The sequence below is a fragment of the Haemorhous mexicanus genome, chromosome 7, assembly GCF_027477595.1.
Source record: "Haemorhous mexicanus isolate bHaeMex1 chromosome 7, bHaeMex1.pri, whole genome shotgun sequence".
In the NCBI taxonomy this organism is placed as follows: Eukaryota; Metazoa; Chordata; class Aves; order Passeriformes; family Fringillidae; genus Haemorhous; species Haemorhous mexicanus.
The window spans coordinates 36,065,033-36,091,918 of NC_082347.1; the positions used below are offsets into that span (position 1 = coordinate 36,065,033).

Sequence of the window (26,886 nt, forward strand, 5' to 3'; positions counted from 1 at the left end):
ATTCAAGGGCAAGAGAATTTCAGAATCAAAGTTACTCACAACAATCCATAAAGGTTTGCCTTTGTACTGCAACTGATTCATTTAACACTGCATATTTTTAAAAGAAACAGCATCTTTGAACACTATCCTTGAGAAAGGCCTCTAAATCACTGCAAAACAACTCAATACTGTCTCTAAGTTTTCTGTGTTCCTCTCAAGTCACTCACAGAAGTTATTTAACCCTGACAGAAAACAACCTCTCTCCAGAAGCAAACTTCAGCAAACATCACAGTTTACACACTTTCAAAGCAAAGCAAAAACCTGGATTTTTTTTTTCTTTTTTTTTTTTTTGAATCTGAAAAATACTTTAAGGTGATCAGTTCCAGATTTTTATTCACCAAGTTTCTGCCACTAAATCCAACCAGAGTTGTTCCAGCCTGAGGGAGCAGAAAGCTGCCAAAACAAGAAGAAATCAAGTAGAGCAACTTGATTTCTTCAACTTGAGCAGATACTTCACCAAGTGTAGAAAATTCATATTCACTTTGTTTCATGTTCTTCTGCAACAGAATGATAAAAATCCTTTTGAAGACCTGGATGAAAACTTTTTCATTCAGAAGCTTTCACATCAAGTCCTGCATTTTCAATTAGCTTTATAACTTGCTTTAGTGATATTGCAAATATTTTCCTACTCACAAAGATGAAAGCATCTTCAACATTACAGAAGAATAATTCTAAGGTAATGCTGCAATCAGACACGTGGGAACCAAATTCTCACGGGTAGTCCAAACCATCTCAGAAGTTACTTACATAATTACAACAACAAGTGCCAACATATTCTAAGTGGAAGGGACAAAACCAGACAGGACAGTTGTGTCAAGCAAGCTGGTGGTACTAATTCCAAGTTTTTGAGAGGCTGCACTGTTTGACATAGGACAAAAAAGACCCTTGCAAATTAATTCTAACTTAAAATTTTAAAAAATCAATTCCTGCTTCAGCAGGGCGGAAACCTGCCTGTCTGCACAACCCTGAATATTAATTAAAGTGACTGCTGAAAGGGCAAAACAGCTACTAACAAGATTATTTGGACTAGGTGGAATTTAACCAATTGATGGATTAGTTCCGACTTTGCCACCTGCTAGACAATTATCTGCAGAGCATCCCAATCAATGCTGGAAACACAAGTCAATAGTGCAGGAATCTGCTGAAAACCACGCCTGCAGCTGAAGGCAGACCACAAAGAAAAACAGCTTGCATACACCTATCAGTCTCATTTTAAAAATCACCCATTGTGCAAACCAGTTATGTATCTTCCTCTCCCTGAGTTTACAAAGAGAAGCTGCAAAGTTCAGGAAATCTGGGAGCTGGCCACTTCCTATCAGCAGAGCTGGGGAGGTGGAAAGAAGGGGGTGAGAATAATAGAAGGTTTTCCCTCGACCTCAGTGAGGCCACAGCTCGTTCTCAGCCCCTTGCTCTAGGCCCTTACCCAACAGAGCATTCACTGCAGCTGGTTTTTGTTTACAGCAGGGCTGAAAAAGGAATTCTTCCTCATTAAAAATGTTAGAAAGCAACTCTGTTAGTGTCAAATCTCTGGGAACACCAAGCCTTGTTCAAGTAAGGTTCAGGATGAAACTGGATACTTTCCAACCAACCCTTCTCCCAGGAGGAAAACAATGACAAAGGGAATTCTTTAATATCCATGTGAAGCTGCACTTCCATCTATACATCCTTTGGGTATTTCAGCAATAACCTTTTTGTCTTGGTTACAGTTTAAGGGAGAAAAATGTCCCAATACAGCAGGTGCTGTTCTAGTAAGGTAATCAGTGGTTGCATAAAGTAAAATGAAAATCAATGGCATGCTGTCCATTATAAATAGAGTAAAAAAAGGTGAGTAGCAAGGCAGAGTCAAAGTTGGGAGAGTCAAACAGAAGAGAAGATCACTCAGCTGAGCAGCTGGTCCCTTTTTCAATCCTCAGCAGCACTGCCCCATCCCCTCCACAACCTAGTGAGGAATCAGTGAGTCACAGAGGGGTAACCCATTCACATCTGTCTCAGTTTACAGGAGCTGATGCCTTCTGCATTATGTGTACCCCAAAGCCTTACAGCTTGTGTTCAGACCTCAACTAAGTCCCAAGAAAGGTAGGATCAAGGTATTTCTATCTCCCCAAGAGAAGAGGCTGTTTGAAGGTTTTTATGTGATGGGGAGGACAGAGTGATCATGTCTAATTATGGCTTGACAGGGCACTGTCTCTAAAATTAGGGTTAAAATACAACTCCAGGTATGGTTTTTAGTTCAATGGTTAATCAGGGAAAAAAAAAAACCAAAACTCCTTTAGTGGAGTCAAAGTCTGATCTAGTTGTATTAAGTGAGCAATGTGACCATGAGAAAGGTCATATACATAATATGGACAGCCAAGAGTCACTCATAGATGATTCATAATATTTCTGACCAATAAAAATAAAATCCAGTTGATTTTAGTTACCTGGCTAATTGCCAGACAGCTTCTGAAGAGACTGTTTTGAAAGATCTACAAGCTGCAGCTTGTAAGTTAGTGGCTCAAAGCTCAGTAAGTTTTGTGGCTCAAAAGAAGAAGTCTAATTCATTCAGAATGGGAGAATTGAAGTAGATGAGTTAAGCCTATTTTTTGTCCATCGTTTGCTTCTCACCACAGAGGTGCTTGGAGCATGGACTTTTGAGGGTGAGCAGACTGTACTCCCATCAATGTGACCTCCTTAAAAACAGAGCATTATTTATTTTACCAGTCTGCTCTGTACAAAAGGGTTTCTCAAACTCATTCTTCACTTATGAAGCATAACTGCAAAAAATACAGAGGAAAAATATTTGTTATTTAATTCTTCATTTCCTGCAGTTTTCTTTTTGTCATGGTAGAAGCACAGTGATACATTCTATAATGCTCACAGCCTTACAGCATTTAGACACCATCTAACAGATTCACAAGTAGATCATACACCACATGAAAAAGGAGAAAACATCTTCACTTTTTTCCCCCATAGACTAATTGCCTGAACAAAAAGAGATGGGGGGGAAAGAGACCAAAGAGTTTCCTAGAGCATACATCTGTTACCATTTCCCAAGCCTCTTCCTGGGAAAAAGCTTGATGAAACAAATTAGCATTACATCATGCTTCAAAAGTGGTAACATCCAAGCCCAGGAGAATTCAAGTACTATTTATGTCTCTTTAATTATTAAAACCAGTTCAGTCAGCTGGACTGCAAATTAATTATCTTCAGATACCAGCTGCAGTCAACTATCCTGGGTAGAGCACAGAGAATGGCACTTGCAAGCACAGAGCTGCTTCTCCAGTGCTGCTTTTGCAGTATCCACTCACAGATGTAAAATGTTAATGCAAAAGTCCTCAAAAATTAACTCAAAAGGTCACAAATGCATCTCAGGAAGAGGTCTGTGGGAGCTCATGTCATCAAGATAACCAAACCCACTGCATTCAACCTCCTGAGTAGTGCAGACACCTGGTAAGAGTGACAATGATTTTCCCCAAGTTGACAGCCACCTTTTATCTTTCAATATGGGAAGATTCAGTCTCAGAGCAAGTAAAGTCAGCTGTGCACTGGCCCAGGTATGGGATGCAGGTATTTTGAGGCAAACAAGTTAAATATACACATTTTGTTGTGCAGTAGTTACTTAAAAGCACCAACAGCTGTAGGATGGTGAAAGCATTGAGGAGGGGAAGTCAATGAAAAGATGAACAATGCACATTAGAGATTCACTGAATTGTTTTAATTCATCTGGATCGTATTTCCTCTGAATGCAGCCTTTCAACTTCTTAACTGCAAATTGTTTTACAGGTTACCATAAACACTTTCTTTTTTGGGAAACCTTTCTTTTCTTTTTCCAATTGTGCATTTTGAGCAAAAAGCCTATTCAGAAGTGAAAGGAGCCCCAACAAACTGCTCAGCAGCTTGACACTTCATTTCTATTTGTCCAAAATACAGAGGGCAGGGAAAAAAATCAGCTCAATGTCATCTTTGAGAGCACACTGCTTCTTCTCCATGAGGCTTCCAGAGCACCTCAGGTGCAGGGATTATCTCTCCACCAGCATACACTAATATTAAACTGTTCATTTCTGCTGGTTTTGGCCAGAAGAGTTCATTTTCTTCACAGCAGCTGGTATGGGGCTGTGTTTTGGATTTGTGCTGAAAACAGCATTGATAACAGAAAGATACTTTCATCATTGCTGAGCAGTGCTTGCATGGAGTCAAGGCCTTTTCTGCTCCCCACCCCACAGTGAGTGAGCTGGGGTGCACAAGGAACTGGGAGGGGACACAGCCAGGACAGCTGAGCCCAGCTGCCCACAGGGATAGTCCAGACCATGTGGCACCCTGCTCTGCATCTAAAGCTGGGGGAAGAAGAAGGAAGAGGGGGACACTCAGAGTGATGGCGTTTGCCTTCCCAAGTGGCTGTTGTACCTAATGGAGCCCAGCTTTCCTGGAGAAGGCTGAGCATCTGTCTGCCCACAGGAAGCAGTGCATGAATTTCTTGGTTTGCTTTGCTTTTGGGTGCAGCAGCTTTAGCTTTACTTAGGAAACTGTCTTTATCCCAACCCATGAGTTATCTCATTTTTAACCTCCAGTTTGCTCCCCCATCCTATCGGGGGAAGGTGAGCAAGTGGCTGAGTTGCCAAGCTGGGCTTAAACCCCAACATCACTTTACAAAATATTGTTGCAGGGCAGGATGTATGTTTAATAAACATCTTATGCAGGATTATTTTGTTAAACTCAGGAGATTTTTGCATGGCTAAGAGTTTCTATTTGCTTCTCACACCGTGTTCTTCCGCTTTTGGCTTGCTTTGGCTGCATGTACTGTATTTTGCTCATCTTTGTGGGAGAGTGCTTTTCAGGGCTACCTCTATATTATTGCAATGGCCTTCAAGATACTCTCTGCCTTCCTTTGTTTTCTTATAAACTGCTTCACAAACAGCTGAGAGATCTTCAAGTGTCTCTTAAAACCTGACACTAGAATTCTGGTTAAGCTTGCCAAGATTCCTGTGTTAACAACCCTGTTTTATTCAGGTAGGTACAGATTTTTCCATGCCTCCGCCCCTTACACACTCTATTTATTTAGTTCTTTTATGCAGATTCCTGTACCTTTCACAATGGATTGTGACTCACTTCAAAACCTCTCTCCTTTTCCTTCCCCCTCTCCACACCACGGCTGACAATATTTACTCAGTTTCTTTAGAACCTCTAAAGAGCATGAATTCTAATGTTTGAAGTTGGATCACTTTTGATTAATTAAATATATATTATGGTGGTGCCAGCAGCATGACTATAATTAAAGCTGTATTGGGCTTTTTTTTTAAATTTTAATCAAAAGCTCTGATTTTCAAGTGTTCCCTCACTCCTATATGTGCCTCTTCCCTCCATGTCTCCTCTCTCCCCCATCTGTGCTCGCTTCTGCACACAGGCTCACCTGCCCTTCCCTCTCACACCTGCACTCTCAAGTGCTCCTGTTTGGGCAGATTCCTCCTCACCTGTCACAAGGGCAGGAGGCCAAGGGCACCCCTTTGAAAAGGAGCCCCCACCAGCCACTCCCCTGGTAGCCATAATGCAAAGACAGAAGATGAAGCCATGCCATGGAGAAAGGGAAAGGACTGAGTCTGAATGCATTGGCTGACCACACCATGAAAGCAAAACTTAATGGGCTTCAGCCCCTTGGACAGATAACGTGCCCACCACCATACAGGCACCTCCACAGGCTGTAGTTCTGAATTTTACTGAGCTAAAATACACAGCTGGCTGTTTGAGACATCACAAACACTAATACAAAACACTAAGATGTGCCATTTTTCAGCTGCAGTGACAGCAACATTACTTGGAGCCTTTTTCCCTTCTCCAAGTGCTCCATGCAAACCAAGAACAAAGCACTGCACATGCAGTGCTGCCCTTTATTCAAAGCTCGTCCTTCTGTTGACACTGCACAGCTTAACACAACCAACTACTGTGGCTTTTGCAAAATCCAAGCAAAAATTCTGCAGAAATTTTGAGGTTTAAAATAAACATTTTATAGAGACAGAGAAAACAGGCTAATTAAAGCAGGCAGAAAATCCCTGAACATCCTTAGCATAATCCAAACACAGCTACTGTAAGCACATCCAAACTTAGCTCTCCAAACACAGCTGTGACCTCGCAGCACGATCGCTGTGAGAGGAAGCTGACACAACCTCACTCGAGCAGAAAGCTGTGCTGCTGTGGATGCAGTTGTGGCCAGAGCCTGTCTCATGCCTCAGGTCACTCAAGGGACACCATCAGTGTGAAACTAGGCCAATAATAACAGGTTTTTAAAGTAATTTTAAATATTGGTTCCCCAAACAGGAATCAGCAATGTCTTTGTTGTCATGTGGTCATGTGTTTTAAAAATTGTTCTAAAAATCTTTCTGAGCAGCACAATACCACAAGAAGACATGCAGGTACAGAAAGGGAAGAACAATGCAGGCCTGAAGTTCACTGTTGTAGTGATTCCATTCTGGATAAAAGAATTTTATGGAATGAAAACCTTCAAGAGAACAGCTACTCTGACAATCTGCACCAACAGGGGCCCATATTCTGGAAGTGGCAACAACTAAATAATGACAAAACCCAAGAAATAGCTGTTTACAAAAAATCAGCATTTCTTTGGCATTGTACCTAAGTTGTCTGTCAGCTTGTTAGTCAATTACAAAAAAAGTACTTTCAACATAATCTTTCAAAAAGCGTCCCTCAATTGATACTGTAGTTTTCAACACCTTTTTTAGGAGTCCACATGCTTTTCAAGGAAAAAAAAAAAAACAGTCCTTCAAATTATATCACTAGAAAGACAGCTAATCCCTCCCAGTTCCAGCCACTACATATTCCACATTGGGATGTTGGAGCAAACTAAGCCCAGGATAAATTTAAAGCTCTGCCTTGAAAGGGGACATAGGTAAGACTGCATGAATAATTCCAAAGTGCTTTATAAATGCTTGTTGAAACAGTAAACTTATTTTTATTGATGAAATACAGATGTTACACCTAAGCAGTATCTGGGGTTGGACAAGAGCTGGGAATTGAAATCAAGTCATCCAAGTTGGCGAGGTTTTGCCCACTTGCAATGTCTTAATTTTTCCCTTGACTACTCACCTCCTGTGCAAATGACTCTGCCTTCTTCCGCAGGTTCTTTTCCAGCTCAAAGTTTTCATGAAGCTCTTCATATTCCTCTACTGCCAGCACAGACACTGTTTATATGAATTAAACAAGATCAGAAGGAAAAGTGGAACAGATCAAAAGAAGAAGTACTGTTTGATTTTCCCAGATAAGCTGCTATTCCCTAGTGCCATGGATCCTTGACTGACAGCACGACCTAGTTTTACATTTCCATCTGCAGTCTTCTTGGCAGTATTTGTCCCAAACCTCACCACATATATGCACAATTACTAATCTTCTGAACAGAATAATACTCCTCTTCAGACTCAAAATCTCCAGAAACAGGCATCAAGTACCACAGACCAGCTTCTGCCTCTCTGCCTCAAAGGAGTTTTGTTGAATATATCAAAGATTATGATAGTCTTGGGAAATCCGTATTTTTTACCTGGTTTGGAGATGAGCATAACAGTTTTTAAAGGAAGGTACAGTAAGTGGTAATTTAGACAGTGGGATACATATCCCAGCATACCTGACTCTCAAAGTGATTCTAACTTAAAAAAGCAAATAAACAAAAATCAACCATGCACACAAAAAATACCTGAGAAACAACGCACATATTTAGAAAGATTTAAGATCAACTCATAAACTCTGATTGAAATGCACTGAGTCACAGCTCCAACAGTGCCACATAAACACAAGATATAGGAGGTATGGAATACTTTGGTAGCTTACTTCATGCATACAAAAAAAATTCTTGCTTTAATTTAACTCTTTCCTCCAGGAAAACAGGCAAATGTAAAACTAGGGGTTTTTCTTTGCATAATGCTTAGAAAAAAGAAAAAAATTTCAGAAAATTTACATCTGTTATATTATCCCATCAAAATCTTCAAGCTAATCTGTTTAATCAGCTGTTCTGAAGTTTGGTGTTTTGAGAGTCATCCAGTACTGCCCGTCATAGGTTAAGAAATGCAGACACATGGAAGGGGTAAGAGAGAAAGCTTACAGGATATGCCCTGCTATATCTCAGCTACTTCAGGAAAATGGGAAACATCCGATGAGGCTTTTTACCAAAAATATTTTTAATTTTTTAAGGCTTAGTAAGCAGCAAAAGGAAAGGGCAGAGTAATGTAAAAACTGAAATCTTTTCCCTCTCCTCTAAACTTCTTTGGAATCAACTATAACTCATGTAGAAGCACTCACCTTCATTAAGCAAAAGCTTTTATTTTTTGAGCTAAATCTCTTTTTAGACTTTCCCTGCCCTGGTTTTACCTCTCTTCTCTTTCCCTTAAAGGAAAATTCATTGTTTTCTTCCATAACTTGGAAATCTTATTTCTCACATTCTAGCACTCCTGTCTTTTTCTCATCATCCTCTGAACATAAAACAAGTTGCTCCTGAGACCTTAGACATTCAAAATGAGAAGCTGCATCCCAACGAAAAGGAAGACTGGTGTAATGATTTGGGAAAGCAGGAGATTAAGGTTCAAACCCCATCTCTGTGAAGGACTGTGCCCCTGCCCTGGTTTCCCACTTGTGCCACACAGGAAAAGATTTCCCTGTTCTCACATAACACCTGCTATTCACATTGTCCCATTTTCCTGGAGTACAGAGAGTCTGGAACACTCCATGAGTTGATGCAGTGCCTGCAGCAATCAGGTCGAGTGTCAGATCTGGACCACAGTCACTGTGCTGCAACCTACTTTTTGCACTGCAGCAGAAAAGCTCTGCAGCTCCTGCAAAGGATGCAACAAACTAGAGATGCAGTTGTCTTAGAGAACCTGCTGAGACTACACACCTCTGTTACATTTCTCCAACAGTTTTTGTTGCTTATTAACTTCGGTTGTCAAAACAGCCTTTTCTTCTTTCAACTTATTTACCTAGAAAAGTATAAAGAACACATCAAAACCAAGAGCATTTCAGTTAAAGGCACAAGGCATACAGCACATACATAATTCAAGCAGTATTTTGCTGTCAGTAGCTCTGTTTCCTAGGTTTGGCTTGATGCTGGGGTTTCCAGTGGAATGGAAAGCGTTTTTACTCCACCTTAAAGATGTTGTAACAATGTCATAAAAGAGTTATGAACTAATCCTCCCACGGCACGTTCCAGTCACAGCTGCAAATACATGATCTTTAGAACCTTTCAGGATCAGGTGCCATAGCACCTGGTTGGAAAGTTACTTGACTGTTTGCATTTTAATATAGTTCAGGCCCCTGTTTTGGTTGGGTTTTTTCCTGAGCTCTGTTTATTGTCCAAGTGCTGTCAGCTGTGTCTTTCTGAATGCAAGTGCTGCATAGACAGGAAGAGCCACTAAGTCCTGATTTGCATCAGTACATGCCTTATCCAGTTTTCAAGCAGGAATGAAACTCTGATGGCTTGAAAAGTCAATTTGCTGGTCTAATTATCATGACATGGCACTGCCAATGGCTGAACTTAGGGATTTACTCAGTGAAGCAGCACCAGTGATTAAACTACGTGTCCTACAAAAGTATTTCTGACACATCTATGGGTTTAAGGAAATCCAAAAAAACCTTGCAGGCTGTGATGGGTGAGAGGCTGTCAGGAAGGGGAGGTGACAGTTGTAATATGGGCTTAGATCAAACAGGTAAGGAGAAGTCTTGTGCCAGCTACAGTGGCACTGGATTGTGATGTAGAGGGTCGCTTCCAGGGACATGCCCTAAGTGATCCATCTCTGGCAGGACTTGAGATTAGACAGTATTAAATTAACTTCACAACTGTTTTTAGCAAAATAAGCTAAAAGTTACAGAAAGGACAGACTCCACGCTAACATGGTCTCGCCTTCCGTGGTACAATACATACTTCTTCAATTACTTCTGCAAGTTTGCACCTCAGGTTTTCCAGTTCAATAGCCAAGGTCTTCTTTTCCTCATGAACAGATACGATTTGATCTCGCAGCTCTACAGTTTGAGGAAGGAAATGAAGAATATATTTCATTGGAAAAACAACAACAAAGGAAATGTCACAGCAATGCAAGTACAGTCGAGTATGAAACACCTGAACTACGTATCAAGCATCAGCTGTAACCAAGGAACATCCTCAATAATTTATGAGCTTTGCCTAAGTGTCAACTAACAGATCTATAACTGGGTCACAGTTTCAGATTTACTCTGTTGAGGTAAGCTCCTTGCTCAGGCCTGCTGTCTTTATTTGCATTTTGAATGATTCCTTTCCTGCTATAACAGGGCCAATCCTGCCAGCACAGAGGGTCCTCAGCCCTGCTCTTGAGACTGTCACATCACAGAAACTCTGGTATGGAAGCAGTAGAAAGCAATTTTTAAGAAGCATCCTTTAAAACAAATGAATACACTTCAATTCTTTTTGGATCATGTCATAAGGGAAATAAACAAAACAACAGGCAGTTAATACTTGGGAGGTTTTCACAGAAGAAATTGTCCTGAACAGCTGCCAATTTATAGCCTTTGCAACATTATGAACAGAGTCAGAATATAACCTTTACTGATGGAAGAGCTAATGCTTGTAATTTTCCCCTCAGAATTTTTGTTCCTTAATTATTAAAATATGAAATAAATTAAATTCACAATGGAATAAAACATTTGATTATAATCACTTCTTAACAGGAGATCAGTTTGCATACATAATGTATCAAGGTTTAGGTTAACATAAAATCACCACAAAAATCAAAATTTATTGATATATATTAGCTTTCAGTAAGTGCTCTCATTCCCCACCTGCTTCCAGTATTTCACAGCACTGCTGTTCATTGAATACCAGCCACAGTTGAGAAAATTGTGGCTAATCAACTGCAGATGATGATGATGACATGCTGGATGTCATTCTGGTAGGTGTCACATCTTGAAAATGTCCATTCTTCACTAGCATCCCCCCTCTCAGTCCTGGAGCCTCAGATTTATTGTCCTCTAAATTAAAAGCATACACTTTCTAAAGTAAATAAAAAGACCTGTTTTCTCAGCAGATTCTTCTTACAACTTGCCCATTTTATGGATTTGTGCTCTCCAGAGAAATTAATGGGAAAAAAACACTCACTGAAATTTATGAGACTCGGATTAATTCTGGTTTTACAATATATATATCAACCTCACAATGCAGAGAAGAAATCATACCAAGATACTACAGAGAGCCTTAGGTTTTACTACCTTATTTCTGTATCCTTATAGAAAAGTGGTGGGAGAGAAGGAATCATTCCAAGAAACATCCATTACTTTCTTGAATGGTGAGAAGGCTAAAGGACCTAGAAGATCCCCAAAACACCACTTTTCACACTTTAATGAATTGTTCATCAAGATACATCAAAACCTTTGTTCAATATTTCTCTAATTTGATACTGCTACTCTCCCATCTGATTTGCAGCCAGTGCTTATTCTCTGAATGTATTCTTGACATGTACCTTTCTCCAATACAGGCAGGAGGTATTCCAAAGTCTCATTTCCCATTCAGATGGCTTGCATGGTGTGCATCACACCATTTGCTGCCTTTTCCTACATCTAGAGATGGAAAACTGATTACAGAATGGTACTATGACACCCTATTTCTTCTGTGGGATTGTTTCACAAGCATTTTTACAACACACACCATTTTTCCTCAGTGATACTTTGTACCACTCCATTGCAGCTGCAGCATTCAAAAAGACAACAATTAACAAGGTCAAACTGAAAGTTCAGAAAAGTTGTACTTAACCATCACGTGCTGCTCCAAGTTATAATCAAAAAGTGAAAGCCTTTTTTTTTAAGAAGTTAAACACTTAATCTTGTCACAAAATCCAGAATGTTGGCATTCCCATTTTTGGGTACTATGACACAACAATATAGAAAACAACAAAGACTTCATCACAGGGATGAGAAATAAGGCTGATTTTGGACAATGGGAATATTAACTGCCTTTCAAAAAAGAATCAGAAAGTTCTGGAAAAAAAGCCCACAGATCTGTCTTATCAATATATTTCCATGTTCTCCAGCTTTGTTGTTCTACCCAGTACAACAGTCCCTCTTTAGGCTGCTTGTTTGGTAATAGCTCTGGAACAAGAATGAAGTTTGTGCATTCAAAGGTACATAATGGAAACAGAGCTCTGTCTGACAAGCTCTGAAATAATGACATTGCAGTTGAAGGTGACCTTGTCCTTCTACTTAACTTTTATTTTTTTAAGAGTTTTAGGAAATGTTTCTTTTACTGATTCAGTAGCATTGAACTCTCCTAGCTGGGTAGATGTCATTTTCCTATTGCATTTAACTTCCTCTGCAGGCTGTGTAACCCCCACCATTTATGTTACACACTACCAGCCCTCCATACTCTCAGTCATTCCTGGAAATCCTTTGATTCTGACCACTCCCAGAAGCATGACTTGGAACAAGACCAGTCTCTGGTCCAAACCAACGCTGCTGCTCTTGAGACAACTTCAGCCCTGCAGGTGGTGTAGGATCAGCAGCAGTGCTCACCTTTTATTTGCTGCTGACAGTGCACAGAACTGCATGATCCAGAGGTAGCTTCTGTATCCGTGGACGATTCATCCTCATCAATGTTAATCTCTTCAGTGATGATTTCTGGGCCCAGTTTGGCCATACAAAGCATACTAATTCTTTTCAAGGTTTTGTTTTCTTTGTTCAGCTGAAAGGTGAGAAGTACAAACAGTAAGAACCTAGTTAGTCTGTCTTTAAGCTGCTGGGCAAGAAAAAAAGAAAAGTCAACTGGTTTTTGTCCTTTATCATTAAAGATCTGTCAAACAAAGAAGACAAAAGTAACATTAGATTAAGTTCCACTCAGCATTAGAATGGTCTGAAGATGGGGTGGTTATCCACTTTTTCTTCTTAGAGGCTTCAATTCAACATGATGCTTTATCCATGCCTTTCTTCCCCCTCTGGTACTTCTGTTTAATAAATACTGTGTAGGTTTAAATCAATCAAATCAACTATCAAGCTGACTTAATGCTACACAGGCTTTGTGATAGCTGCTTCAGTTCCTCACCTTTAAACATGTACCAGAAGTCCCAACTGAATGACCTGAAGAGGAGTTTGTGCCCCTGAAAGCTCATCTGGTTTCCAAGTTGGATCAACTGGTTAAATAAAAATCTTTACCTTCTCCTATATATAAACTACAAATATATATAATAATACATAAACTGCAACAATAAATAATATAAAAACATGTAAACTATATTCTATAATTGTATATATTATATATAATAGTATAAAATAGATATAATATATATAAATTACAAGTACTACCACTACTATATTCCTAGTCACAATAGAATTATCTCAAAATTCTTTGGAGTTATTACTGTAGAGTCAACATATGTAAGATGAGAGCCATCTCATGATCCAGTTCTTTATGGGTCAGACCACAAGTCAGAAACCACTTTGGGCTGGATGCCTGAACACATGGCTGGTTGGTGGATGGTACAGAAGAGATTCTACATGGCATCTCTGTCTTGATCAACAAAAACTGAACAGGAGTCACTGCAAATGTTTAGTTTTCATCATTTCTTTCACTGTCCTGCATCCAGACCCCAAGGGTGCTCAGGTAAATGTCAGGGTGACTGTCCACCCACCAGCCAAGTATTCCCTGTGCTCAGGTTTAAGAATGAAACTCATTTTCTGCTAGACACACCATGTGCCAAAGTCAACACGGACTTCAGAACTCCAATATGCATCTTCAAAGAAAACATACACTGTACAGTTCATCTGACCCCAAAGTTTTACCAAAGCAATCATCCCTGATCCCCCTTATCCTCAGCCCTTCAACTATGGGAGATTTATTCAAGAATTTATCTCCTTCCTAAAGAATGAAAGTGAGACAGTGGGGAGAGTGGTGTGAGGAGCCCTACATGGTGCAGACAGCTCACAGACAAACAGCCCCACGGAGCAAAGGGAGTCTTTGAACTGCCCTTGTCCCTGCATTACAGGCAAAGTGCAGAGAAGAAGACAAGTTGCATAAATGTGTTCATTTTCTTACTTATATGCTGATTGTCTATCTTATGAATTCTAATATAGTGTCATTATGCAAACAATTAAGTAAATACCTCCAGAAAGTACATTGCTAATGCATCTAAATTAAAGTGATTTCTTGCTGGTGTGATTTTTACCATATCTAAGGATGTACTTTGGGCAGGGAATGGGGAGGGAGGGGAAAAAAAAAGAAAAAAAAAAAAAAGGCAGTCAGCATTGCTAATGAAATTTGGTTCAAAATTGCTGTAATCCATTTTCTGATGAAGTGGCTCAGATGCATTTTACACAACCAAAAATATATAAGAGAGATAAAAACATTCTTTAATAATAATGCACTTCTGATGAGATGGAATATAGAAAATTACACACTTGCTAAATTCATCAGACTAGACGCAATCAACAGAGCAGTGGAGGTCACCTTTCCCCTGCCCTTGCTTGGCTTTCATAAACAATCACCTGAAATGTAATGCAGTGGTTGACTTTTTCCATTTGATTTAGACACTGAAATGCTCATTATTGTTTTCACACAGAGGAGTTCTAAAACTTATTTTCCATTTAACCTAAGTGCATATGAAAGCTAGAGATCAGGATGCTGGTCCATGAAAATAGAAACTACATTAAAATGGGTATTTTTTTTTTTTTCTTTAAAGGCAGGAATGGTATTTTGCATCTTGCATCTGGCTGTTAGTTTTTTGCCACTTCCAAACTATTTCACAGCTCCACAAGATTATACAGAAATATATAAGGGTCATGCATACATTTTCAAGTTTTAAATAAATAAATAGATAAACAGGTGAATAAACAGATTTAAAAAAACCCAGCATCACTATAATTCTTCTCACCTTAGAAGCCAAAGCCTCAGCACTTTCACGACATGTCTTCTCAATTTCAAGATGGTTCTGAATACAGTTCACTTCCTCAATAACCATGTGAGAAACTACGGGAAGAGTTCAAAAATTAGTCAGTATTTTCCTGAGATTGACACATTCCTCCCATGATCAGAAATACCATATCTTCTTTTGCTAGCTTTTCATTGTAAGCATTTCAAACACAGGGAAGTACATAGATAATCTCTACAGATAGGAATTGTTCTTAGCATTGAATATTTGGGTTGGCCCTTTAAGCAATTCTCTCAAGCCGTGTTTGCAGCTTTAGAGGGGCAACTGTAGAACTGAGCATAAACTTATGGAAGCAGAGGACCAGCAGGAGCCTCCTTGACAAACCTCATTCATCATCTTTATTTCACTAACACTTGAGGAATCAGAATGACACCTCTGAGATAATCCCTTAGGAGATGTTTATAAAGTTCCTCTTCACTTTCTGGTCTGTTTCTCATTCCCAGTCTCTCTGTGCTTGAGCAGGTCCTAAAATGAGCACCATGGTCTCACCTACCTCCACTGTTCACAACACAGTTTTCAACACACTCCCAAATTTTTCCCTGCAACCAAGACTGGGCTGTCTGACTGAAGCTGGAATGTATGGCTGTACATTTTTTGTCACAGCTGGAGGAGCAAGTGACACACCTGCCCTCTGCACTTAGAAAATCCCTAATACAATTGTGGGTACAGATCACTCTGTCAAAGACAGGCAAAAGAGTGACCAAAAAGTTCTGGAACAAATTCTGTTTTGTAACATAGGAGACCAAAGTGAATCAGAAAGAATTTAAAAGCGCAGATACATTTTGGCCTGCAATTCCACCCATTTCCCACCAGTACATATGTACTTTATGAGTGTTCAAAGTCTTAAAGGACAGGTTTAAGTTTGCACAGGGGAGCAAAGCAGGAAAACCAAGAATAGTTTTCCATTTCTCAGGCTCATTGATGCAATTCCTCCTTGGCTCCTGGCACCCTCATCCAATCCCAAACAGCAGCCTAGACCCTAATTCTGCAAGCCATTCCATGGCACAAATTCCTCCTCAGCCCAGCGTCAGGATTTCAATGCACAAAAAAGAACAACTTGAAGCTGAACAACACTTTGGGGCCAGAACAAGACTGGAAAATACAGTGTAAACACACAGGAATTTTTCTAGTATTTTTTCCCTTTTTCATCAAGATAAGCTTTAAAACCTAGGGATTTTATACCACTGGGTAGAAAACTCCCCTTGCCTTATTCCAAGAGTTTTGACCAAAGAGTGAAGAGAGCTATTTAAGCCATCTTTGATATACAGAGGTCATCTTAATAATTACAAAACAGGACTTCATGGTAGCAAAAAGAAGGTCATTAACTAATGTTATTTATGCAGCATTATATTTAACATCAACTGAAGTTTTCATTATTGAAGTTTTCTTGTTACCAGAGGAAACTAGCAACACACTGGTTTGCTAAGCAGCTGCACAAAAGACCCAAAATCTACAAAAAAGAAAAGGCAGGGCAGTGTACTGGTAAATCTTGGTCTAAAAACTACATTAACATGATGTCTTCTACCAGCAGTGCAACCAGACCTTTGTCTTTTTATTTCCATTTCTCCTGACTATGGAGAAATAATCTGCTCCAAACGTGTCCTACCAGCTGCTACATTTGAGAGACACACAAGACATACAATTGAGAGAGGAAAAGTTTCAGGCAGTACATCTCCCAGTCTCTTCTGGTTTTGTTCTTCTGAGCCCTGGGAGCTTTAAGCAGTGAGATGCTTTGGGCTGGATGAAGGAGCAGTGGAGATACAGAGCTGCTCCCATTTTATAGACAGGAATCTAAGGGCCTCAAGCAAGGCTAAAGTTAGGAAACAAGGATCGGGCTCTCATGGCAGAACTAGGGATTACTCTTGGTTCATTTAAACTTAATTAACCTGCAATTATGATTAACTCAGGGGAAAAAAGTCTTCCCAAATTAAATACAAAAAATATATTATTTCCTAAGTCTGTCCAAAGTTCTTATTATGTTAATATTAATATTCATAAAGAAGCACTAAGTGGCCTGAAACATCTCTAACCTTGACAGTTTTTTTCAGGGGTAATAATAATCCGCGGCAAATGCAGGCCAACCAAAAACCACTTAACTAATTAGTAGTTGCAGTCACCGAGAAAACATGAATCAACACTGTTATTACAAGTGGCACATTTGAGTGGCATCTAATTATGACTTGATGAGCACGATACTTGCATTATCAACATTACTACTGCATCCCATCAGGGACTAAAAGCCGCTGATGGCATTGACTGCGAGAAACTCCCCCTCAATGGTACCGCAGCACCCAACAATCTCCTTGGCAGGGGCACCCTCACTAAATGACATGTTAAGCATAATTACTGGTAGACATTGTAAATAAACAGGATTGGAAGTGAAAATTGTACCAAGTGCATAAGACACAATCTGACACATTGGAAGTGGCAGCCTTAATTGAGAGTTTCTTTGACTGCTCAAGATCATTTCAACTGCATTTCTCGGAGGACAGTGATTATAACTGTGGAGACAGACGGCATAATGGTATCAGCACTGCTGACAGAGCAGTGAATTAAATTGTATCTGCTGTTGTGTGAAAGCCTTGATGAGAGGTACAGATCCTTAGTGGTCTTATCATTATAACACAATGGTCATGTTGTCATCAACCTTGCTGGCTCCAATTGAAAAGAAATGATTGTGTGTTGAAGCTTTCCCCCCCACCACCACCTTCTATCTCTCGTGCTCAATAGAACCAATTTTCAGAGAGCTATGAAATCACGCAATAGGGCCTAAAATGCAGCTGCTTGGCATACAAACGGGGCCCCATTAAACTGGAATCACACACAATATGTGTTTATGCCAGGAGAACAAATAGAAGCTGAGTACAGGCCAAGTTTATTCACAGACACAAAGCCAATGTAGCTCTTCATCAATATAATTGCCTTTTATATTGTCGTTTAAATAATGGGCTCTATTATTGCTTTAAAATCCTAATATTCCTGGCATTTTATCACTATGTTTACAAGGTATGTCTTTTAAAAATGTGAAAGGAAGATAAAAGAAACCTATAAAATCTTACAACATCAAATATTACCTCAAATTTTAAGTCTTAACTACTTGACATTTTCTGCCACACTCCAGTATTCCTCATATCATAACAAAAACAAAACAGGCAGCCATTTTTCCAGAGGAATTGTACTTCTTAGAGAACATTCTTGGTTACCTAGGATCATTCAAGGCAGTAGACAATTCCTGTTGATTTCAGATTATTTTCCATAATTGTATCACACGAACTATTATAAAACAGAAGTGAGCAAATTCCTCTTTAACACAGTCACACAAAAGTACAGACCATGTGATTTCCTTCTCCTGCATTAACTTCATCCACATTTCTGATGCTTCACCGTGCAGTTCACTGTACTGGCACAAACCAGACGTAACAGACCACAGTCCCATTGTAATTGTCTCTTCTAAGGAGCTATTCCACTAGGATACTTCCACTCCCATTAGATGTGCTTTGTTGCTTCCAGACACCATACAGTTTCAATAGAACCATTACCATAAAAGTGCAAAACTGAATATTGAGGTTCTCACAGCCCAGACGAGACAGAACTTGCTCTAAAAATTAGCACATGAGAGCAATTAATCCTAAAAACCTTTCCTGGTGTGTCTATGCTTGAAGTAGTATTACTCCTTCATGAAAAGAATTGCCATTTTTATTAATATTATTATAATAATTATTAGGAATCTCAGCATCAAATCCCACTCACTCCAAGCATGCATCACTCCAAAAGTCACCTGCAGAATCCAGGTGAGATAGAGCCACATTTGCACCACTGTATTTTCACCACTTTGCACCTTGAGAGTGACTACCGATGCCAGAGAGCACAAATGCTGTAACAGCATTTATTCTGACTACTGTGGGCAAAGTCTCACTGGATTAGCTGCTTAAACTCAGCTTGCAAGGAGAAACAGCAAGTGGACCTGAATCTCAGCATTCTTAACACTGCTGTAGAGTGTGCAGAACAATGTTCATAATTGTCTACGTCAAGAAAATCCCACTGACATTGTCAGCTTACTTTTCTGAAACTCCTCCAGCTTTTTGACAGCCTCATCTCGTTCTTGCTTGATTTTGTCACACTGTAGGAAAAAAGAAAATTGAAATGAAACACTGATCCCAGTTATTTAATTAGCAGTCAGTCACAACATGCAAAATCAACCAAGATCAATTGCCAGCACAATAATGTACAGAAGCCTATCAAAGCATTTCTTTTTCCTTTCAGCCATCTAACATCAGTGGAAATTATGCATAAAAAATTCATTACTCAGAGTACTTCCCAGCCAAACTGGCACACTGTACTTGGTTTAGGTTCTGATTCAGAGCTACTCTGAAAATATTTTAAAGAGACACATTATCCAAAACTGATATAAGCAGTTATCCATGTTACACCAACAGAAGAAGCAATACTTTGCATGTCAAAAATAGGCTTTAGGTGTAGTTTCTTTAACACAAATAGACTCAGAAAAGAGGCCTACATTTCTATACCCACTATGTGCAGGGAAAACCTCAAAGCCAATCATCAGGGACATGCTGTTTAATTTCATTACATCATGAGCAAAGTTTAGCTTTGTAGAGAGAAATGCACTCGTGTTCATGCTTTAAGGAGCTCCTATCACCTCAGTTTTATAAATTTTGTGGTTATTATTACTAACACTACACAGGCCTGCAATCACTGATCTTATGATGGAACGGATTCTTCACAAAGAATAAAACAGATGTGAAAGAGTGTTCTCTAAGAAAACCCATTCTGTAAGTAAATGAAAGAACTCAAAGAAATGAGTAAAATTCACAAGAGATGCAGTCAGTGATTAACCACAGTGTGAAAAACACATGACCCAGGGGGAAGCATGACTGGCACACAAGGTGCCCTACACACACATCCTTCCTCACACACGGCTGGGCATGTTCACAGCAATAAATCAACCTGAGACCATGAGTTAACTTCTGGAAGAGGTCTGTGTGACTGAGCTCCTTATAGTGCAACTCCAATTACAAGGATGGTGGCCACTGGAACAGAACTGGGTAAAAAAAACCAAAAAAAAAAAAAAAAAAAAAACCAAAAAACCCCCACCAACCCTGAACTGAAATGATTTTGCTCGATTTTCGGTTTTTCCACATGAGGAGCCACTTTGAGTTAGCTGGGAAAGGAGCCTGCTGTTAAGCAACAAGAAGGGGGAGAGTCTGATTCAAAGACAGCCAAATTCAAGAGAACTCTTCTATCAGCTACAGACGACCTTGGATGAGACCCAAAGAAGGATTTGCTCATGGGCAAGGCGAGGATGCCACTGGTGCTGGCTCAGGGGAAGCTGCTGGCTATCTGTGGGAGCAAAAGGAGCTGCACTCAAGAAGCAATCTCTCTTCTCATGGCACTGATGAGGCTTCAGGGGACAGAGGCTGAGTAGGGGGACAGGTCAGTCACCAGCTGCTGTGAGGACTGTGAAACAAGGCAGAGCTGCAGAAGGAGCAAAGACATGCTGAGCAAGCAGCACTGGACAAGGACTCACCATTTCCCGGGGCCCTGTTAACAAAGAACCTGTAAAGAGAATCTTGCAGAGGAGAGGTGGGGAAGGGAAATCTCTGCATGACTCTCGCTGCCCTCCCTCCATTTCCTCAGCAAAAATCTGGGTTACCTTTGTGGCAGAAGTGCAGTGTAAGAGCAGAAGTCAGTGAAAGATGCAGAAGGTGTTTCTGGCTGTTCTGCCGAGCCCAGTTCTGCCACAAAAGGGAACTGGTGGGAGCTGCTGCCTCTCTGGATTTCCCAAGAAAGACCCTGGAGCCACAATGACATATTTCACCCACACATGATTTTTCTGCACACTGCAGGCTTTCAGCCCACTGCACATTAAGTGAGCAAATGCCTTCAATGCTTAATTTAAAAACCAGGAACATTAGCATTTTAAGGATCTCATCTGTTGCCTGTGGAAGTCAACAACTTTCCTACTGATGAAAACCTTGATGTAGAGGACATAGCACACTCCCTTATCCCAACGACAGGAAAAACTCCTTTTAAAATCCTCCAGGCAGCAAAAACTCCTTTCAAAATCCTCCAGGCAGCAGGCTGTAAGGCAAAGCAGCTTTCCCTGTGCAGTGAAAGGGGAAGTTAAATGACCTATTCCACTTCACCTCGAGTGCTATTTGCAGAGAGAGCTCCATTTGGACCACGGCAAGCTGACTATTCTCCTCATAACTGCCACATTTCTCTGCACAATCAGGGTCTCTAGGCTTGGGTCTCTGCAGAGCAATTCCTGCTCCCAGTTGCAGTTTTCTCAATACCTTTCTTTTGCTGCTACTGTGCTTCAGCATGAAAGAAGAAGAAGAAAAGGAGAGTGGGAGATTGCTGCCCTTGCTGAAATGATCAATGGAAAGCACTTTGCCTTCTGTCTGGCAATCAGAGCCATGCAAGCAGAGCTGTTACAGGTCCTTCCAAAAAATACCCTAGTTTATCTTCTAAGAATTAGAAAAATTTGAGATTTTCTTTAACTACTTAAACTGTTTCAAATTTGAAATTTACACAAAAATAAAAAGCCTATAAACTATGTTTCATAATAAAAAATACTGTCGCCCTCTAAAATAAATTGACCTTACCTTTAAAACTGAAAAGTTTAAAAATCAAAATTTAGACATATGAGCTGCTAATAAAATGCTCCACAGAAGTCTTAAAAGCTCATAACCATCTCACTTTTCAAAAAGGCAATAGTGTATACACCACAGTGTGAAAAACACATGACCCAGGGGGAAGCAAGACTGGCACACAAGGTGCTTACACACACATCCTTCCTCACATAATAAAAAATACTTCCTTCCTTCATAATAAAAAATTATACAATATAATCAATGATATATACAATATATAGTAGAATTATCTATAATAGAAGTATATACAGTAGAATCAATAATGGACAAAAGTATCACTATTCCTAAATATTAAAAGGCAAATAGTGTAATGTTACTATAAAATCTACTGTTCACTTTATACATTCAAGCACATGCAACTGCTAAGGAGAAACAGTTTCCTTGTATTTACTAAGCTTCCCCTTTTCAGTGTTATGGGATAGCTCCAAATTAAAGTTGTCTAAACCTTGAATAAAAATTAAAGTTTGTAGCTCCTAGACTGCCAGTCAATTTTCAGTTTTTAACTTAAGAGCTCCAGCTTCTCTGCAAAGTAAAATAAGCATTTATTCTATTTTATTTAACATATTTAGTATTAGTAATCTAATATTTATACCACCATTATCTCACTTATAAAAACCCCAACAATGTAATCAGAGAATATTGTAGTCCTGAACTGGCTACAGGGCTCAGTGATAATCTCCCAGCAGTAAAAATACATTGCACCTGCATTTTTAGAAATTAACAGTCCAGTTGCCAAAATTAATTTTGTGAATAACTCCATATATTCTTCATCTTTGCAGGCACAAGTTCAGAAGATTTGTCAATCCCACTCCTTTCAGATTTTAGCCTTCTAGGTAGCTAATACACAAGGCAATATTTTAATTTCTAGTTTCTTGTCTATTCTCTACTAACAGGCTTCTTTTTTGCCAACTATTTTGCACATAAGCTCCTACAAACTTCAGTAAAAGGCCTTCAAAGGGCAAAAACAACAGGCAGATTGTTCAGCCCAGATATTAAGATGCAAGAAGTTCACGTAGTAGTCATTTAGTCAATTAAACCATTGCTAAGCAACACAAGAGACAATTCTTTCCCATTTACACAGATTGTGAAATGTATGCAGATTTAATGCTTGTTCTAAAACTGTGAGTTTGGTGCAGTGCTCAAAAGTATCCAATGACATTTGCAGTACTCTACTCAGAGAAACAATGAGCATGGCATCAAGGCAGAATCCCTTCCCCATTCCCACTTGGTGACAAAACATATCATCCACTCCACCCGTGTGCTTTAGCAGAGCAAACACCATGAATGATGTATCAGAGATACAGAATTACACCTACTGTTTTGGATAGCTGTCTTGCTTTTTTTTCCCCCTACTGGCAGCATGACAAAACACTGTCAAAACCAGCGTTCAGAGTCATTTCTGTCTGATTAGCAAGTAGTCAAATATTTATTCATGATCTGACTCTGAATATGTCAGAACTGCATATTAAGTTACCCACATTTGTGTGCAGATGAACATTAGTTATCCATTTTTGGGGGGCTGGTATGACTGTTTTCTTGGCTACATCAATAAAAAAAGGTGACCTAAGAGACGTAATCTGCCAATATAATTTTGCCTCCATTGTTTCTAAAAGTATTTTAAAACACTAACAAAAAATGTCTGGGGAAATGTTGTCAGAGACTCCACCAGTGGTCTCCAAATTGGCAGTTTTGCACGACAATGAGGAAGAAACACTGTGAATGAAAGATCTTGTCTTTTGCTCCTGAATTTTCATGGTTATTAGCATCCCTTTCAAAGCATCCCTTTCAAAGCAGCAGTGCTTTGAACAATGTAATCCATGTAAAAGTCAATTGACTTCCTAATTTTAAGGAAAAATATGGAACAAAGAGCATAAATTTTCAAAAATTAAAATTATATCTTAAGTTACCTGCCCATTATCCACTAAGTTCCGTGTGTCTAATGGAAACTAGGACAATTTCTGCATGCACAGCTCATCTTTCAGAGCCATTCAAGCACAGCAGTGACTTAGGAAAGTATTCCATCAAGTGTACCAAAAGCACACACACACACACACACACTGCTATTTAATTCCTCTGTGGCACCTTCCACACACAGTCTGCAAGTCACCTGCTAAAAAAATTAACACCTCATTCTCCTATCCACGCAATTATGTGACCACAGCTGATACAGAGGAAGCCATTTGCTGACATTCACAGTGACAGACAGTGGCAGAAATAGGAACAGAAGTCACCCACAACTTCCCAGACCCACAGGCAGAGAAAGTCTGTGCTACATTTTTTCAGCAGCAGGTTTGATCCTGCAAAGCACAAAGAGATACAAAGCAAGAGATGCTAAGGACCTTTAGGATTACTCTGCCCTGTCATAACACAAGGAATAGTTTCTTCCAGTACTGGCACTGGAAACAAATATAACCATGAACATTTTTTTTTTTTTTTCGGTGGAAGAAATGCACTTAGAGCCTCACACTTAACCACTTGAGTGGTTGAGTCCAAGCACTTGAACAATGAACCATGACTGCTTACACAAGCACACCAGTTTGCAGGATGGAGTTTTTGGAGAGAAAACTTGCGTAACAACTGAAAATCCAGCCCTGAGCACGTGTTTAACTGATTTGCTCAGCTAGGAATGTAATCCCTATACACTCAGGCTTGGGGGATTTTTGGGTGTTATGCAAGAATTCTGCAAAAGTTCAGAGCAGCCTCCAGATGAAACACACAGGAGTAGCTAGAGATATGCAGCTGTAGGAAAGAAGCCTTGTGAGAGGGAGGAGCAAGGAGGCAAGAAGAGCAGAATGGAAAAAACAACCTCAGAACATCTCATTCCATCTCAATTTCAGAAATGAAATTTTTCATTGAAATTCCCTCTGAAGAAAAAAAAAATTAAATAAAAACATAGCTCAAGGGAAGTCTCCCCACTCCTCCCTTCCCAAGCTAAACAAAGCTTTGCTGAAGAAACACCAAAGCTGATGTAACTTGGGTTCAGGGCAGAGCTGGGAAGCCTGTTTTTCATTGGGTGCACACATGTCCTGGCATGGCACTCCCCACACGTGACAGAAGCCAACAGCCAGCATGGGACAAGCTAAAGGAAAAGAGCAGTGCAGGGCAGGATGCTGAAATCCCTCCCAAGCTGCAATGGTTTGGAGACTGCAAGAGAAACCTGCCCAGGTGTTAAACATGCTCCTACATGCCTCCCTTTCTGCTGTCAGAGACAGCATTCTGGGCTGGATGGAGTCTTGGTCTAAGTCAGTCTTATTCTCATTTTCTTCTGTGCATTTCCTCCAAACAGCAAAGAGAGAGGACAGATTTCCTGGGATAAGATCAGCAGAACAGGAATGCAGCAACAAGCAAACTGAAAAGGACAAGGAGGTCGGAGGATAGGAGGGAATGAAGTACATTGTGCTGTCAGTAGAAATACACATGATCTTTGCTGAATCATAAGTGAACATAAGTATCAAGTAAGAAAAGAGTTAAGGACAAGCTCTTCTCAATACAGCCTTGAACTGAAACATTTGTAACTAAAAACGGCCATTCCAAAATGATTTCAGAAGAAGCTGAATTAAACCTACAGCTCTTGGCAGCTAACAGGGATTTAAAAACTAACAGATTACTTACATCTTCAACTCACTCACTGGAGAAGGAGAATTTTGCTTACAATACAGTGTAGCGCTGACTCCCCTGCATTCCTCTCTACCTTCAGAAATCATATTCCTACATTATGAATGTTCAGAAGCTGAGGGAAGTTGTTCTCTTTTTTTTTTCTTTTCAGTAATTAAGTCCCCTGTGCAAATGAAGTTGTAATAAAACAAGACTTAGATCACAGAGAAACAATTTTATCTGAACACGTGACTTGGTCTATTCTCCCACTGTTATCACAGACATACCTGGTAAAGCAGCAACCACACAAAATATATTTACAGGAACTTTTCTGCAGTAGGACAGCCAGAACAGTTGTGAGAGTTGCATTTATTGCTCCATAAAACACATAGGTACAAGTAATATTTATTATTATTGAGTGAACTCAAAAAAGCAGTCAGCAATCTGCCACAGTCCACAAGGCATTTCAGTACTAAATTAATAATTGATTCATACAAACCTCTTCCTTCGTTTTCTTATTTTCTGCTCTAAGCTCTTCATATTCACCAATAGCTACACAAAGGGGAAAAAAAAAAAGGTTAATACAGCAGTACCTCTTCCCAAATTAGCTCTCCATTTGATTAAATTGAAAACTCTTCTGTTTGTCTATGCAGACTTCTTAAATAACATGGGTCATAAACTTCATTAATAGCCTGTTAATATCCTATGAACTGGACAGCCCTCTAGAATTGAAGCAATTAGGAAGTGTCTGAAGAAGATGGTAGCTCCCAAAACAATCAATTTTTGATCAATGCAGAGTTAAACAATCTTATTGATTGAGTTCAAAAATTAGAAGGTGGATATACTGGTTTGCAGTGACCATTTCAAATCCACACTGGCTCAGGTTACAGATCAATCCTAGAAAGAATGGTTGGTGTGATACATGGGAACTTGCAGAGCAGCTGATCCATGCACCAGTAAAACAAGGGTCTCCCATCCATCCCTTTACTTTGTCCCCACTTCTCCTTATGTACCCAAAATTAGATGCCCAAGAAGCAGGAAAAACAAACAACAAAGTAACAAAAAAAAACCAACAAAAACCCAACAGGTAGCTGAACAAACAAGAAACCACAGTGGTGAAACAATATATTTCCTACACAGGAGCACAAAGGCTGTGCCTCTTGGTCACTGCTCCACTGCCAAGCTATTCCTGTTCCCTTCAGGAAAATAAGGGAAGAGACTTCTACCATTCAGAGGCAAGAAAAGGAATGCAAACTGTACCAACAGATGCAATTCAAGTTTCTTCATACTTGAAAACTGCTCGTGTTTGCTTGCCTTTAAGGCAAAGTTATTCTTGACATTCAATACTTTACAAAGGACTGAAAAATGTAAATACAGATTTGCTCCACCCTCAACAGCTCTCTTCACACACTCCATGAACAGAGAGCCCTGACTCATTAGCCCTGAAGGAGAAAATAACAGAATATTCTGGGCTAACCCACCCAAAATGTATTCTCAGCCAACCCCGCTATTTCTTACAGTAAAAGAGTAAAACCCCAAAAGAGCCAACATGAGTGAACACAGCATGTTCCTTCACAACAGTGGCTTCACTTATTCACCAACTACTCACTCCACAGCTCAGCTGGCCAGAAGGGACTGTCCTGGAAACACATCAATACCCTTTATCAGTA

At 39.7% G+C, this 26,886-nt stretch overlaps 1 protein-coding gene across 2 annotated transcripts in view; it reads right to left on the minus strand.

Annotated features, from left to right (window-relative positions):
• SHTN1 (shootin 1) overlaps positions 1 to 26,886 on the minus strand; it is a 55,002-nt gene that overhangs the window by 22,353 nt on the left and 5,763 nt on the right. For both annotated transcript variants that reach the window (XM_059852031.1, XM_059852030.1), the window contains exons 2-8: positions 25,716 to 25,768; positions 19,008 to 19,068; positions 14,892 to 14,986; positions 12,541 to 12,709; positions 9,929 to 10,026; positions 8,906 to 8,987; positions 7,111 to 7,205 (exon numbers count right to left, since the gene is read on the minus strand). In XM_059852031.1, coding sequence (XP_059708014.1) covers positions 7,111 to 7,205; positions 8,906 to 8,987; positions 9,929 to 10,026; positions 12,541 to 12,709; positions 14,892 to 14,986; positions 19,008 to 19,068; positions 25,716 to 25,768 — 653 coding nt within the window. The remainder of the gene's footprint in view (positions 1 to 7,110; positions 7,206 to 8,905; positions 8,988 to 9,928; positions 10,027 to 12,540; positions 12,710 to 14,891; positions 14,987 to 19,007; positions 19,069 to 25,715; positions 25,769 to 26,886) is intronic.